This window comes from Musa acuminata, chromosome BXJ2-10 (genome assembly GCF_036884655.1).
Source record: "Musa acuminata AAA Group cultivar baxijiao chromosome BXJ2-10, Cavendish_Baxijiao_AAA, whole genome shotgun sequence".
NCBI classification, from domain to species: domain Eukaryota; kingdom Viridiplantae; phylum Streptophyta; class Magnoliopsida; order Zingiberales; family Musaceae; genus Musa; species Musa acuminata.
The window spans coordinates 5,677,401-5,694,731 of NC_088347.1; the positions used below are offsets into that span (position 1 = coordinate 5,677,401).

At 40.7% G+C, this 17,331-nt stretch overlaps 1 protein-coding gene across 2 annotated transcripts; it reads right to left on the bottom strand.

Moving 5' to 3' along the window:
• Nucleotides 1-13,555: 13,555 nt before the first annotated feature.
• Nucleotides 13,556-15,643, bottom strand: LOC103999773 (putative L-cysteine desulfhydrase 1). 2 transcript variants are annotated; one of them, XM_018819371.2, is made up of 2 exons: nucleotides 14,062-15,643; nucleotides 13,556-13,920 (listed from the first exon to the last, which is right to left on the bottom strand). In XM_018819371.2, exons 1-2 carry the CDS (start codon nucleotides 15,454-15,456, stop codon nucleotides 13,894-13,896), a joined length of 1,422 nt encoding a protein of 473 aa, XP_018674916.2. In that variant the 5' UTR covers nucleotides 15,457-15,643; the 3' UTR covers nucleotides 13,556-13,893. The 2 variants fall into 2 exon arrangements, with proteins under 2 accessions (XP_018674916.2, XP_009419890.2); XM_009421615.3 differs by having other exon boundaries at nucleotides 13,556-13,987; nucleotides 14,062-15,640.
• Nucleotides 15,644-17,331: the final 1,688 nt, after the last annotated feature.

Below are 17,331 nucleotides of genomic sequence, written 5' to 3' on the forward strand. Positions count from 1 at the left end.
TTACTCTCCAAAACTCCTTATGAGTTATGGAATAACAAAAAACCCAATGTCTCATATTTTAAAGTCTTTGGGTGTAAGTGTTTTATCTTGAATGAAAAGGATAACTTAGGAAAATTCGATGCTAAATCTGATGAAAGAATCTTTCTTGGTTATTCTTCGGTTTCTAAAGCTTTTCGTATTTTCAATAAAAGAACCTTAATTATTGAAGAATCCATCCATGTTGTTTTCAATGAGATTTCCGAAATTAAGAAGAATGATCTTGATTCTGATGTTAACTTTGATTCTTTGAATTTAAACGAAACCCCGTCTCCAACTAGCAACTTGGATGCATCCACTTCCTTACCCAAGGATTGGAAGTATGTAGATGCTCATCCTAAGGAGCTAATCTTAGGAGACACATCAAAGGGGGTTCAAACACGATCCTCTTTTAAGAATTTTTGTGGCAACGCCGCCTTTCTCTCGCAAATTGAACCCAAATGTGTTGATGAAGTCATGAAAGATGATTCATGGATTATCGCAATGCAAGATGAATTGAATCAATTTGAGAGAAATGAGGTGTGGACGCTTGTTCCTAGGCCAAATGACCATTTAGTTATTGGTACTAAATGGGTCTTTAGAAACAAGCAAGATGAAAATGGTATCATGGTTAGAAACAAGGCTAGATTAGTGGCCAAAGGTTTCAACCAAGAAGAAGGTATCGATTACGAAGAAACCTTCGCACCTGTGGCTCGATTGGAAGCCATAAGGATGCTCCTTGCCTACGCTAGTTGTAATAATTTTAAGTTATTTCAAATGGATGTTAAAAGCGCTTTTCTAAATGGCTTTATTTCCGAAGAAGTTTATGTTGAACAACCTCCTGGCTTTGAAAATAATAGTCTCCCTAATCATGTGTTTAGATTGACTAAAGCTCTCTATGGTTTAAAACAAGCTCCAAGGGCGTGGTATGAGAGACTTAGTTCCTTTCTTATTGAAAATAATTTCATAAAAGGCAAGGTTGATACTACATTATTCATCAAAGACTTTGAAAATAATTTTCTCATTGTTCAAATTTATGTTGATGATATTATCTTTGGTTCTACGAATGAATCTCTTTGTGAGTCCTTTGCTAAAACTATGAGTCGTGAATTCGAAATGAGTCTAATGGGAGAATTAACATTCTTCTTAGGTCTACAAATCAAACAACTAAGCAATGGCATCTTTATTAGCCAAACTAAATATGCTATGAGTTTACTAAAGAAGTTTAATATGAATAACTCAAAAGCTATCAACACTCCTATGAGCACCTCCACTAAGTTAGAAATTGATGAAAGTGGAGAAAGCTTCGATCAAAAAACCTATAGGGGTATGATAGGAAGTTTACTTTACCTCACTGCAACTAGACCAGACATAATGTTTAGTGTAGGACTTTGTGCTAGATTTCAATCAAACCCTAAGATATCTCATCTCAAAGCAGTTAAAAGAATACTCAAATATCTTAATGGTACCACAAATCTAGGATTATGGTACCCAAAATCAGATAAGTTTGAGTTAACTACTTATGCTGATGCGGACTTCGCTGGTTGTAGATTAGATAGAAAAAGCACATCAGGAACATATCAATTCTTAGGACATGCCCTTGTTTCCTGGACATCTAAGAAACAAAACTCGGTTGCACTATCAACAACCGAAGCTGAATATATTGCAGCAAGTGCATGTTGTGCACAAGTTGTTTGGATGAAAAATACCTTAGAAGATTATAAAGTTCATCTAAAAAACATTCCCATTAAATGTGATAACACAAGTGCAATATGCCTAACAAAAAACCCTATACAACACTCGAGAACAAAACATATTGATATCAGACATCACTTTATACGAGATCATGTTACGAATCATGATGTAATCATAGAATTCATTGATACGAAACATCAACTAGCTGACATTTTTACAAAACCTCTAAGTGAAGAATAATTTGATTTCATTAAAAGAGAATTAGGAATGTTGAAGTGTCCGAATAGATGAATTTGTTAAAATTATTTTTTGGACTATATTGAATGATCAAATCACATGATTGCCATGTGAAAATCTGCAACAAAATCTTGTCCGAATGCATCTTATTTATTCGAATGCTATAAAACAAATTTTCTCGTACACTTTCATGAAAAATAAGTTTCTGAAATAGATTTGATGAAGTGATTCATGTGTATGTATTCCATCCTGCTAAATCTTTACATAGACAATGGCTTATAACAAAAAGGGGAAGAAGTATTAAAGCAATCTATGTAAAATTCCTCTATAAGCTTGCTATTATTATTTTCCTGGTATCATAATTACTATGCTTTTTGTTGATGACAAAGGGGGAGAAACATATGAATTGATAAAAACTGGCATAATCATGTCATACTTGCAAAATACTTGAGTGATGCTATAAAAAATGTTATGATTATGCCATCCTTGCATCACCAAGGGATATATGAACGTGTGCTATAGTTTGCATTATGCCCTGAGTTGATATCTTATCATGTGAAGAAAATGCAAAACTTGCTAGAATATTTCAAATATGTGCATCATGAAATAGCGCTTCACAGCTTTATATGATAATGTTCAAACTACATGATGAATAGTTACAAACACAATCATACAAACTTGATGATGTATGTCAAGCCTTGACATCATATTTGAAGAGATACATCATGATGAGTATCATGATGGGAGTATTGATAAGTTTAACTGATCTATCTTATCAATACGTCACTTGAATTCTTAGGTCTTGAATTCAAGGTTGACTTATCTCAACTATGGCATATAGACAGGGGGAGTTAAGGATAACTCCATTATCAATTGATTGTCATCATCAAAAAGAGGGAGATTGTTGAATCTCGGATTTTGATGATGAAGTCAATTGTCATTTGTTGTCTAATCTATGTGTTAAGATAAGTGTGCAGGATTAACTATGATGAAAGTTAGACAAGCAGCAGGAGTTGCGCCGGAGTCAAGTTCATGATCACGTTCGGAGTTCGAGAGTTCGACGGAAGTTCGGACGGTCGTCGGAGGTTCTGCGAGAACAGATCCGAGAAGTCTAGAAGCTTGCCAAGCGAAGCTCGTCGGAACTCGCCAAGTGGATCGTCGCAAAGTCCAGGAGTTTGCCGGAAGTCCGCAGAAGAATCACCGAGGGTTCATCGGATGATCGACGGAAGTTCGCCGGAAACTCGCCGGAAGAAGCGATTGACGCATCGGAGCAAAGCTGCAGAAATGGTCTTAGAGTTAATCGTAGTTAGCACGTTGATTAAGTTGGAAAATGGGGGGCGATCCCATTAGCTTAATCTTGGGGCAATTGGGCCCCTGAAAAGATTGAAATTGGGCCGAATGGAGCTAACCATTCGGACCCTGATTGCACTAGGAGGTGCAACCGCCTAGGTCAAGAGGTGGCACCGCCTGGGCTAAGCCTCCCAGCAAGACTGGGTGGTGCAACCACCCCAGCCAGGAGGTGGCACCGCCTGAGCTCAGTCTTCGAGCTAGACTGGGCGGTGCAACCTCCCTGACAGAGAGGTGGCACCGCCTGAGCTCGGTCTTCGAGCTCTAGTAGAGAGGTGCAACCGCCTCAGTCAAGAGGTGGCACCGCCTGGGGCTCAATCTCCGAGCCAGACTCAGGCGGTGCAACCACCCCTGACAGAGAGGTGCAACTGCCTGGGCTTAGTCTCCGAGCTCTGCCAGGCGGTGCAACCTCTCTAGTCAAGAGGTGCAACCGCCTGATCCCGAAATTCCAGGATTTGATCATTTTGAGCTCCAAATTTGAATTGGGTTGGGGCCTATAAATACCCCACCCATTCAGCACTGAAGGGATACAGATCTACACCGAATTCTTGATCTTTTCAGTGATTCTAAGAGCTCAAATTTGTGTAAAGTCCAAAAGTTCTCCTCTTTTCTATTCTTCAAGTCTTGAGTTGTAAAGAGAGGAGAGAAAGGATCTGTAAGGGTTGTCTCCTGAGCCCGTCAAAAGGAGACAAACTGTAAAAGGGCAGTTGGCCTTCGCCCATTGAAGGAAGGCAGCTAGTTGACGTCGGTGACCTCGTCGGAGGAGGAAGCCAAAAGTGGAGTAGGTCAAGACTGACCGAACCACTCTAAATCTCTGGTTTGCTTTTATTTCGAGTACCTTATCATTACTGCAAACCTCCTACATAACTACTGCTCTCTGTGCCTTTACGAACAAGTTCTAAGTGCTGATCTTTCCGAATCTGGATTCAGACGTCAATAGGTGTTTTCGTACGATCTTTAAATTGCAGCTTACATTTACGTCTTAAATCTGTTTATAACTGCGAACTGTCTTCTGCGCTTTTACGAACGAGTTTCCTTGCAGTTTACATTTACATTTTGATTCTATTTTCAACTGCAAACTGTCTTCTGCAATTTTACGAACGAGTTTCAACATTTAGACGTAAAACTGCATTTAGACATAAATCGGCTTTCCTCGCACAATCATCAGATTTCAGTTTACGTTTACGTCTTGATTTCAACTGCATACTGCCTTCTGCGAGTATACAAACGAGTTTCAAAGTTCAGACGTAAATATGCGTTTAGACGTAAATCTGCGTTTAGACGTAAATCTGCTTTCTGCAGATTACTTTTTGAGCTGTACAATAGCAGCACATTGTCTTTATACTTCTGCTTAAACTGCGCTTAGACGCAAACTGTGTTTAGACGCAAACTGCGCTTAGACGCAATCTGCACTTGGACGCAAACTGCGCTTAGACGCAATCTGAGTTTAGACGCAATCTGCATTTAGACGCAAACTGCGTTTAGACGCTAACTGTGTTTAAACGTAAACTGCACTTAATCATAAGTAATCTTAGAATCGGCTTTTGCATCAAAATAGTTTTTATCGAACGAACGCAGCTTTCGTTTTTAATCGCTGAAAGATTTCCGCTGCACTAATTCACCCCCCCCTCTTAGTGCTCTCGATCCTAACAACACGACACCCTTAGCACGTGAAACGAAAGACTCCAGTAGACTTCTAGTGGAGATCAGGATCCAATCAGCGTCTTAGTGTAACCTCGAGGGACTCGACCAATCACACTAAGTCCAAAAGGTAGGCAACTCTTGCTGATCACAACTCCTTGTGATTCTCGTCTTGTTCGACCTCCGAATCACCATGGTCTTTTAGAGACTCGACCAACCATGATGCTCGGTTATGTTAATACCATCGTTATAAGATAAGTCTGATTCGATGATTTATCCTCGAGGGACTCGACTAAGCATACCATGTCCTCAGGTCACTGGTGACATCTCTATATCGTAGGCAAGATAGCGAATCGCGATATAGGTGAGTCTTGAGGGACTCGACCAACTCAACCTACACCGGGAATCGGTCCCTACCTATAATGATAGAAAGCCACATGGGTTAATCTAATTGCTTCACGTTTACCGACTTAATATTATCGAGAGAGGGGTTTCTATGATTTGGTCTCCTAATATTACATGTCACACATATACATATTTAATATATATATATATATATACATATCTAGTAGGTGTATAAGCAATCATACCAGATGATCATGGACTATAACCTAATGTGATCAAGCCCGAGCCAATGGGCCTAATCACTTACATCAAGATCTATATATGTAGTGGTGCATCTCCATGCCTTGTGATCGTCCATCTCATCCTCATCGATTCCATCGACATCTCGATGCATCTTCATACATCGTGATCGTCCATCTCGTGGGTCCTGCTATTGCTTCTATGCTCCCGCTACGCCTCCTCGTGTAATTACAACTTAATCATAGACACGCAGGCCTGACAATAAACGAGAAATAAAAAATGGAGGCTTGTAATCCCCAATAATAATAATCACAAGTACACACATCATACGATCCATGATCATTCGTCCATAATTATACATCACATGTATAAATCATCATAATATAGGACAACTAGATAATAATAAAATATAATAATCAATTAAACCTTTTAATAAATTACTATTTTTTGAATTCAAGGACATACAGGGAATTTTTTGACTTTTGAGGGGTACTTTCATAATTTGAAAAAAGGATAGAAATAGAATTTCTCAAATTTTAAGGGGCAAAATTATCTTTTGCCCATAAACCCTAAGCCCATTCCTCACCTGCTTGTTGTTACCGTCGCCACCCTACCGACGGCGGCCTATGCGGTAGGGGGCGTGGTTGTGTCACCCCTGCCTATGGGCAGCGCCGCCGCTGTAGGTGGGCGCCCCCCCACCCGGCGGGTGGCTCTACTCGCGAGGCGGGTGCCCTTGTGGGCGCCTCTGCACATGGGGGCTGCTCCCACAACCGTCGCCGGTGCGAGCGAGCTCTGTTGCGGGCAGGTCGCCTACAGGCACCGCTTACCCTTGCGGGCGCTATGGCCATAGGCAACGCCGGCAAGTGGGGCACCCGTAGGTTGCCAGCCCCATCGGCCGCAAGCCTATTGCATGCAGGCTGCCGACTGCAAGCCTGCAGGCTTAGCACCTGCGATGCCGCTGCAGGCGACTGCACGCATGCAAATTGAGGGCAGTAAATATTGCTGCCCTTTCTCTCGCTTTTGCATCAACGATCTTGATGCCAAAAGCTTCTCCAAAGCACAACACACACAGTTTAAAACTAATCTTCACACGAACAACAGGGTTTTGATACAACTGTTAGGAAATCTTGGGGGGCAATATCATATGCATAGTGGAAGAACAAAAACAAAATCCTCTTTTCCCAAAGAGATGCTTGTCATCGTGCGAAGATTAGTATGCAAAATCCGTGAAATAAAAAACTACGTATAGTAAAGATTTTGTTACCTAGGGAGATCGTATATCCCTGAATCCTTGCAGATCTCCAGGAGAGGGTGAAGGAGGTCAAGTACCCTCCTCTCTAGCAGTGATCCACACAGTAGGGTAGCAACGATGCTCCTCCAAACTCAAGGCCTGTTGGTGGAGAGGGGGGAGGAGAATAGGAGAGACAAACAAAAGCTCTAGCCTATGAACCACTAAATCCCTCCTATTTATTGAGGTCTTCTATCAACTTAACCCTAATGGATCCTCCCCTATTGGGTATTGTATCTTCATCCAAATATCCAAGCTTCTTAGATTAGTGGATCTCTATCTAATAATCTCTCATGGGCTTTTATTGGATCTCATCTATGGGATAAAATAATTCAGGGGCTTATTGGATATCCAATAAGATAGGGGTTCCGATAGATATCTCATATCCGAACCTTTACTCATCGCAACACCTACCATATGTGTGTAACCCTCTAGGCCCAATATCGAGCTGGCCGTGAGTCATACCTGTGAGAACTTATTCTGGCTCAATGAATTATTATCTCTATAATAATTCACTCGACTCATCGATTGCGGACGTACTAGGCTGCTACATCGCAGTCCACAACCGATTCAGGGGAATCCAATCCATTAGACCTGTCTGTCCTCAGTTACCATGTACCGATAGTCCATCATCCATCTAATATCCCAAAGATCATATACCGGGTATGGTGTTGTCAAACCCATACGGTTTCTTCTCGAGTCTTCCTCTAATCGGATTCTCCCAGAGAACTCTTTCTCTCTCAATCCGAATGACCCTGGTCAGTGATTTTTTTAAGCAAGAACACATGAGATATTTCTCTCATGGCATTGAGAGTGGATGATCCTTTATCGATACTCAATAGCCCTCGTAAGGTTGACTACCACTCCCGATGACCGGCTATACTAGATTTAGGACATCTAAACCTATAAATCCGGTATCAAAGAATGGAGCACTCATACGGGACATCCTTGGTGTCTCAAGTCTAAGGACCAAATATACTATTGGGACTACGGAATCACTATCTAACAATAAGGTATCATCAACCATCCAACATTCCGTAAGTGGATCAATCAATGAACTCATTCTCCAATGAGCACTTATATTATATCCCTAGTGTCCCCACACGAGCAGCTTTGAGACCTGCTGCATCCATCGAGTATATAGCATACCAGTCTGTCCAGTTATCTCGATGTCCTTCTTGAGTAACCTATGACCGAGATTATTTAGGATCTGTGTTTAAAGGTGAATCGATCTCATTATCATGATCTCATCGCAATCTGCTTCCCATTGCACAAATCCATGGACATCAAAATATATAAATGCATATATGCAATAAGTAATATAAAGTGATAAATGCCATAAATATAATAAGCAAAAAAATTACATGTCAAGTCACACGTGTGATCACTCATGTGATAGGCTTGTAGGGCACATATGATTAGCAGTTGGCCTCTAATTAGGTTTGTAGGATTTCTCCCAAACCTAACTCAAATTAAGACCTAACTACATCAAATAAAGTTAAAACAATTACAATCAAGCAATCTAGTTGTCTAACATGTCAATTGTCCATCCGAATTCCTAACGAAACTTCCCATGCATTTCTAGTGTTCCGACCCGATGTTTGATCTTTGACTCCGACCTAACGTTCGATTCTTTCGTAATTATTTTACCTTTATCCACGTAGTTAATCTTGTATCATTTATCTCAATACATTTATTAGATCATTAATTTATTAATTGATTTCATCATCAAAATTCGAGATTCGACATGGATGAGGGACTATAGATATATGGTAATTGAGGATAGATGTTTCTAAAGGATTATATTCCCTTGTATTATATGGGGATTGCGGCATAGTGGTCTAGTACATCCGTAGTCAATGAGTCGGGTGAATTATTATAAAGATAATAATTTACTGAGCCGGAAGGAGTTCTAACACGTATTACTCATGGTCAGCTCGATATTAGCCCTATCTTTTTGTTTGGTAAATTAGTATGATTTATACTTAAGATTGCATATACTCTTATTGATAATAGTAAAATAATTAGAAAGTGATATTTTATTTTAGTCATGCATAAAGTATTGTACTTAGTGGTTCAATTGCATCGTTACTTTTTGTTTAGAAGTCGTGTAATCGAAATCAAATTTGTAGTTCATAATATTGAAATTGGAACAGTCAAATCTTTGACAAATTTATCTCAAATAATCCAAATTCGAACTCAACACTTAGTTTTAATATGCTGGTTTAGTGGTAATTCTTTGTGTATGTTGTGATCTATTGCAATTCTATATATTTTTAATTTTGTTTTTTTATGTTTATAAACAGCATTTTTTGAACATTTTATTAGCATGTTATTCAAATATTAATATTATTCTGAATTATTTATGAAGATTATTACTTTTTTTTTTTTTTTTTGTAAATGTGTATTATCAAGCAACATCATTTGGTAACATAGGCGGCAATGATCATAGAGAAAGCACGTTGAATACATCAACACAGGCATTTTGCTACTTGTTATATAAGCATCATTCTCAATATTGTTTGCAAAATTTTTCAATCTTCAATTGGAACATCGGTAAAACATTTCCTTCAACAAAAAATTAAATATGAAAACAATATTGAAAGGCTTGATTTGGAATGCAATTGGAAAGATTCGAGGAAATCACAAAGACTGCAAAATATTGTTGCCATAACTGAAAATTAGCATCTACATAAGAATGGTCATGTCAGTTGAGTTGTAGCAATGGGCACAAGAGTGAGCCTGTGAAGTATACAAGTTCTGGTCACTTCACTGAAAATGTTGCCCACATCCACAACTGGTTCCAAGATTAAAGAAAGCCAGAGTGACACAACACACCTTGATAGAGATGCCATAGAACCTTGTTTCTTACAATATCTCCTCCAATACAAAATGATCGGAGAAAGAGAAAACTAAATTAAGCATAACAAATTACTTCTCATGTCAAGAATTTATTTGGCAGCTGAAGATACTGTAGCAATCTCCATGGTGTTAATACATGAGAACTAGCGTTAACCTATTAAAAAAAGAAAAAAAAAAAAAGGAAGAAAGAGAGAGGAAGGCTTCTTTGCAGTAACAGCCATGATCTCTTCCAGTTAGTGAAAGAAGGCAGTCACATCTTTAACTCCCTCTCTGTTATGTCTTTCTCTCTAGCTGCAATGATCCTGGATGAAAGAGATCAGAAGTCGTGGGTTATAAATCTTGCTCAAATAATTAAAGAACGACTTCCTAAAGGGGCATGATTGCATGGAGTGACCTGAGGTCATGAATAATGGATAAGCTAGCAGTTCTAAGAACATGTTAGTTTGGTAAGTCCCATAGTCCCACATCAGGAAAATCAGACTTGTTGTCTCCTATTGGAACTATAAATAAGGGTCTGGGCTTTGAAGTCAGATGCACCAGAAGAAAAACCTAAGTATTTGCTTTGGGTTTAAGTCCACACTCAGTTAAATAGTTTAGACTTATAGTTTGGGTTTTTTCTTATTTAGTATTTTCGGGTGTTTTATGGCCTAGGAACATCTTCCTAAGGCATTTGTAATTGTCCCTTTCATAGTAGTGATTTGCAAACTGGTATCAGAGCTTGATTTTGGGATCTTTTGGCAACGATGACAATAACAAAGATTGTTGTTGAGAAATTCGACATAAATGTCAATTTCGGCATGTGGCAACTCAAGATGAAGACCATTCTGATTCAAGACGGAGTTGATTTAGCACTATAGGGGGTTGAGAACATTCCAGATGGTACGTCAAAGGAAGATCTTGCGGGTATGGATAAGAAGGCCCGATCCAGCATTATTCTAAATCTCTCTGACGAGGGGAGTGGGACAAGCTTAAAGCCTTGTATATGAAGAGGACATTAGAGAATCGTCTCTACTTAAAATAGAGTTTGTATATGCTTCGGATGATTGAAGGTACATCTATAATAAATTTGATTCCTTGGTTATGGATTTGGAGAATATAGATGCAAAAATTGATGATGAGGATAAGGCCCTGTTACTTTTGTGTTCTCTTCCCCAATCTTTTAAGTATTTCTGTGATACTATGATTTATGGAAAAGAAACAATTTCGTATCAGGAAATTAAATCTGCACTAAAATCTAAAGAGCAGATAGACAGAGATATCATTAGGGAAAGTAGAGGGAATCAGGCTGAGGATCTGGTTGTCAGGGGTAGAACAGATAAAAGAGAATTTGATAGTAGTAGATCTAAATCTAGATCTAAATCCAGATATAAAAATTTGGAATGCAGATATTGTCATAAAATGGGGCACATTAAGGCTGATTGTTTTAAATTAAAAAATAAATTAAAGCAAAAGAAAAAAATTATTGAGAAAACTACTGAATCCGCTGAAGCTAGTGTAGCAACTGATGAGAATGTTGGAAATATTTTCTCTGCTACTGATGACAGGACGAGGTCTAAAAATGAATAGATTTTATATTCAGGTTGTTCTTATCACATGTGTCCTAATAGAGATTTATTTTCCACATATGAATTTTGTAATGATGGAATTGTTTTGATGGGCAATAATGCAGAATGTGATGTTGTTGGTAGAGGAACAATCCGAATTAAAATGCATTATGATATTGTGAGGACGCTCACTAATGTTAGATATGTTCTTGATTTAAAAAAGAATCTCATCTCTTTAGGCACCCTAGAGGCCCTTGAGTGTAAATACACAACTGAAGGTAGAGTTATGAAAGTTTCTATAAGTGCTCTTGTTGTTATGAAAGCTTGTAGGTCTGGTAGCTTATATATTCTGCAGGGAACTACTGTCATAGGCTCGGTTGCAGTCTCGTCATCATCATTGTCTGATTCTAACATCATCAAATTATGGCATATGCGTTTGGGTCATATGAGCGAAAAATGTTTGAGCATATTGAGCAAAGGGGTCTACTTTGTGGACAGAGCACTGGGCCACTGGATTTTTGTGAACATTACATTTTTGGAAAGCAGAAAAGAGTCAACTTCAATTCTCCGACAGTTCACAAAACAAAAGGTACTCTTGACTATATTCATTCAGACCTTTGGGGTCCAGCTCATGTTTAGTCTAAGGGTGGTGCCAGGAATATGTTGACTTTCATTGACGATTATTCTAAGAAAGTTTGGGTTTATTTTTTGAAGCATAAAAATGATATTTTTCTATCATTTAAACAATGGAAGACTTTGATTGAGAAGCAAACAAGTAAATAGATTAAGCAGCTTCGAACAGATAATGGCATAGAATTTTGTGAATGTGACTTTGATGAATTCTACAAAAATGAAGGAATTGTTCGGCATCGTACTGTTAGGATGACGTATCAGCAAAATGGTGTGGCCGAACGTATGAACATAATACTCTTAGAGAGAGCAAGGTGTATGATCTCAAATGTAGGGTTGACAAAGGACTTTTGGGCAGAGGCGATTAATATGGCCTGTTACGTTGTCAACCGCGCTCCTTCTATATCACTTAACTTTAAAACTCCAAAGGAAGTTTGGTCAGGTACTCCTGCCGATTACTCTGATTTAAAAATATTTGGGTGTCCAGCATACATGCATATAAATGAAGGAAAATTAGAGCCTCGAGCTAAAAAGTATATTTTCCTTGGGTATGCTTCTGGGTGAAAGGATACAGATTATGGTGTTCTGATCCCAAATCCCCAAAATTTGTAATCAATAGAAATGTTACTTTTGATGAATTATCTATATTATCTTCTAAAGAGGATTCTACTAGTTGTACAAATGATAGTGCGCAGAAGCATGTGGAGCTTGAGATTGGTAGGTCTGATTCTTTTCAGTCGAACTCTTCTACTCAAAGAATGCTGGTAGATGGTCCCGAGTCTACTGACGCAGATGATCCAGAGGAAGAGCAATATTCCATATCCAAGGATAGACCACGGAGAGATATTCGACCACCACAAAGATATGCAAATTTGGTTGCATATGCTTTGTCCGTTGCAGAAGAAACAAGTGAAGTTGGTGAGCCTACTACCTACTCAGATGCAGTTTCTTATGATAATTTCGCTAAGTGGTTGATTGTGATGAATGAAGAAATAGAATCTCTCTATCGGAATGGAACTTAGGATTTTGTGAAGCTGCATTCGGGTAAAAAAATTGTTGGATGCAAATGGGATACTATTGCTGAGGGAAAGGTCCTTATTCAGAAAATTCATACGAAGGACAATCTAGCTGATGTGCTTACGAAGCCTCTTCTGGTTTATAAGTTCAAACAGTGCTTGGACTTGGTTGGTGTTCATTATTGGTGATTGCCCGTTGGGGCTTTTATGAAGAAGGTGGAGCAAGTTTTGTTGGGACATGTCAAGATGGACATTTGTTAGTTTGGTAAGTCTCATAGTCCCACATCGGGAAAATCAGACTTGTTGTCTCATATTGGAACTATAAATAAGGGCCTGGGCTTTAAAGTCAGATACACCACAAGAAAAACCTAAGTGTTTGCTTTGGGTTTAAGTCCACAATCAGTTAAATAGTTTGGGCTTATAGTTTGAGTTTTTTCTTATTTAGTATTTTCGGATGTTTTATAGCTTAGGAACATTTTCCTAAGGCATTTGTAATTGTCCCTTTCATAGTAATGATTTGCTCCTCTTTCGTCCTTGGATGTAGGTCAAGGTTAATTGACCGAACCACGTAAATATGGTGTTCTTGTCGTTTTTATTCTTTCCGCTTTATTGTCTTTGTCGGGGTTGTCAAAATTATCCTTTGATAAATTTTCTAGGGCTAGCTCTAACAGAACAAACTCAGAGAAGCCTATGCGTTCTACAAAATTAATATAAGACTTTATCAAAATTCACCCTTTTACATGACCATTTATATTTTCTTTGCTTCCAGAAATGATCCGTGCCATTTAGAATCAATCCATGATGACACACCAAGCACCAACACATTGACTTAAAGAGGTGGTTGAGAGTTGTCACATCCACCAGGAAGCACTTAGAAAAGCTTAATAAAAATCCAGCAAGCAGCTAGCTGCTGTTTCCCCGTCAAGCTTCAAGAAGCCCCCAATAAGCACCAACTAACTGGTCCTAATGGTCTTTGAAACTTGCCACAGCCTCCATGCTTAGAAAATCTTGACTGAAATCCAATAGCTGCTTCTCACTTAGAGCTATGTTGAATTCCTTCCTACACAACCACAAGAAAGTCTCTAACCAAATGGAGTTCATCCATCTTTGACTTTAGATGGCACGCGCTGCACAGGAAAATTCAATTGATTCTATCGAAAGGAAAATTCACTTTGGTTGATAATGGCGAGACTGACTATACCTCTGTGCTTTGGATGCAACTGAATCCATCGCGAACGAGCTTGTGAACAGCATCCCGGAGTCTGCAGTAGTCGTTCTCCACATTGTACACCTGATGGGAAATTCTCGCATAACCCGTGACCGTGGTGCCGCTCTCGTCCGTCGCCCCTGCTGCCTCACCGTCCTTGGGTGGTGACTGGTAGTGGATGGGCACTTCGATCTTGAACTCATCCCTCAGCAGGGCCCTGAGCTTCATTGCGTCTGTCTCGCTGGAGATTCCTAGGCAGCCCGGCAGGCCCACCATTATCATGCTGCAGCTCATCTCCGGCGGGCACCCGAGAAAAGTTCCCCAGGACTCGGCCAGCATCTTCCCCATCTCCACCACCTTCTCGTGGTTTCTCCGCCGGATCCCCTCCAAGCCGCCCTCGAACCTCTCCACGAACTCCACCACCGCTGGCACCACCAGCTGCGGGGTGTAGTCCCGGTTGCCGATCCACCCGCTCTCGAGCGGGAGGCCGTTGCCGTACTCATGCGAGACCACGGGGTGGTGCAGGCGCGGCGCGGCCGCCGATGACCCCCTCGTGTGCAGGAAGGCCACCGAGGACGGGCAGAAGAGCCACTTGTGGAGGTTGCTGGTGTAGAAGTCGGCTCCTATGTCCTGCACGTCGACCTCGACGTTGCCGATGGAGTGGGCACCGTCGACGAACACCTGATCGACGCCCTCCTCGCGGCAGATCCGGGTGAGCTCCTTCACCGGGATCACGACGCAAGGCATTGAGGTTATGTGGTCGATCACGGCCAGGCGGACCCTCCGGCCTCCGGCCCGGCAGAGGCCTAGCGTCCGGCGGAACTCGGCGACGACCTCGTCCGGGGAGGACAGCGGGAAGGGGAGGGGGACTTCGACGACGTGGCCGCCGGCGCGGGTGACGTAGGCGTGGATGGACCGCTTGACGGCGCCGTAGGCGTAGTGGAGCATGACGACGGCGTCGCCAGGGTTGAAGGCGCCCTCGATGAAGGACCAAGCGACGTGCTGGAAGATGATGGCGGCAGCCGTGGTGGCGTTGTCGACGAGGGAGACCTCGTCGAGGTGAGCGGCGTTGATGAGCTCCAGGACGAGGGAACGGGAGCGGGTCAGCGAGGGGTGAAGGCTGCTGAAGTAGAACTCGTCGGGCTGCCGGAGGAACAGGCGCTGCCACCGGAGCTGAGCGGCGAGGACGGACGCCGGACAGCAGCCGAAACTGCCGTTGTTGACGCGCGCCACGGCGGGGTCGTTGTGGGAGAACTCCTCCACGATCTCAGCGGCGGAGATGGGCGCAGGGTGAGGCCGCGGCCGCTTCGAAAGCCGACCATCGGCCTCACCGCAGCCGTTGCCATTCCTGTTCTCGGAGAGGCGGTGGTCGTCGCGTGGAGCGTCCATTTCCAACGGTGTCTCCCGGCGTGGACTTTCGTTGGTCAATCAAATATGGGGAGCGCCCGTGGCTTTTCTGACCGCGGATATGTGATAACCTCCTGTCCTCCAGACACTAAAGCATATGACCTACGAGCAATCGTTCGGCATGTCGTGCGGCATTAAAATAGAAAGGAAGGCGATGGGCAAGCTGGCATGGTTGCTATTAGGGTGTGCGGCAGCACATGGAGGTACCGGATGTTGAACCAAAGCGAACGTATGTTCTATGTCGTGACCAATGGAAGTTGCTGAACAAAACGAAGTGTTTGGCTATTTTATTGTTCCTGATAAGTTTGTTCATAGAGCGTAAGGCAACCTACATACAGCATGGTGCATCTCGGCATTGCTCCTAAGTCGATCAGAATTAGCATCGATATAAATAGAGTGATACGCTATGAGATAGACTAGGAGATATGGGAGGACACTAGTGAAAATGACAAAATTTGTTTGTATGATAGAATAGGGAATCCAATCTCCGCAATCTCATATCTGAATGCAAGGCTTCTTTACCCTTGCTATTATTTTCTCCTTATGATATAATAAGCATGATTAATACCCCCTATGTCCGTCTCATTAGGTGAAGTTTCACCTCAGGTTAACAGAAAAAAATAACTGCATGTTAAGCAAAACCTGTACAGTTCTTGTTCCGATGTTTACAGATTATTATATGTTTGGCTTGCCAACATGATCCTGACTCATATCCCATTACACATCTGCTTATTTGTCAGATTAATTTGTTTAGTTTGCCGCATGTTCCTGACTCATACCACATTATGTATATAGAGAACGGAAATTAAACCAAACAAAGTTAGCGCAGGTCAAACAATCATTCATCATGCATAGTTGCGATGTCATAAAGCTGATCACAGACAGTGTCTCTTGCCATCTAGGCCACAAAAAAAAACGTTATTGATTCTACTTAAGCATTAATATCACAATCCACGTGAACCCTTTGAAGATGACCTACACAAGTTAAGAACAATTTAAGCAAAGGGCTCAAAGCGGAGATAAGCGATAGATATTGTTTCTGTGGACTCACAGCCCACATGTTCAGCCTATAGTGGCTTTAACATTTCACACATAAAAATTGAGGTGAAAAATTGTAGCACTAACTTGATTCAAAAATTAGAAGAAAAAGATAGAAAAATAAGAGAATAAAAGGGAAAAAGATAAGGACAACACAGAAAAACTATTCTCAATCATCCAACAGTATTCTCATCTCAGGTTAAATCAGATCTATAGTAGATTCTTACTGTAATTACTTGGGGAGAATTTGGATGTTGTACACAATGACATAATCCTTTTATCTCAATTATTCTCCTGAAATTATTGCTAGGGTTTTGGGTAAGAGATTAAGATTTGTATATTCATTATTTTTATAGTGGATTATTTCTAGTTTGCCCCGTGGTTTTTACCCTTCACGTTGGAGGGGTTTTCCACGAAAATCTTGGTATTCTATTTGATTATGATTTCCATTTAATTCTGCTACGTGTTACGGCCTACTAGTATTTGTTCATATACAAAAGTTTATTTCTATTTATATCCTATCAACTGATATCATATCAAAGTTTATTTCTATTTATATCCCATCAACTGGTATCATAGTAGGGTTTTAGTGTTTTAATTTTTATGTTTGAACATTGAAGCCGGTAGTATTTCTCGTATGATTAGCTTGAATGGAAACAATTGAATGATATGGAAACAAAAAATGGAAGATCCCTTGTATTGTAAAGATTTGTATGGATCTTTGTAGGGGGATAGTGCAAAGCCTGCAACTATGACAGATGATGAGTGGAAGAGGTTAGATCGAAAAACAGTTGAGTTTATTCGATAGTGGCTCGATGA

Coding starts and splice junctions, on each gene's coding strand:
- LOC103999773 (XM_009421615.3), bottom strand. CDS start 15,456: ATGGACGCTCCACGCGACGACCACCGCCTCTCCGAGAACAGGAATGGC. Junction 13,988..14,061: donor GTTGCATCCAAAGCACAGAG/GTATAGTCAGTC, acceptor TTTCCTGTGCAG/CGCGTGCCATCTAAAGTCAA.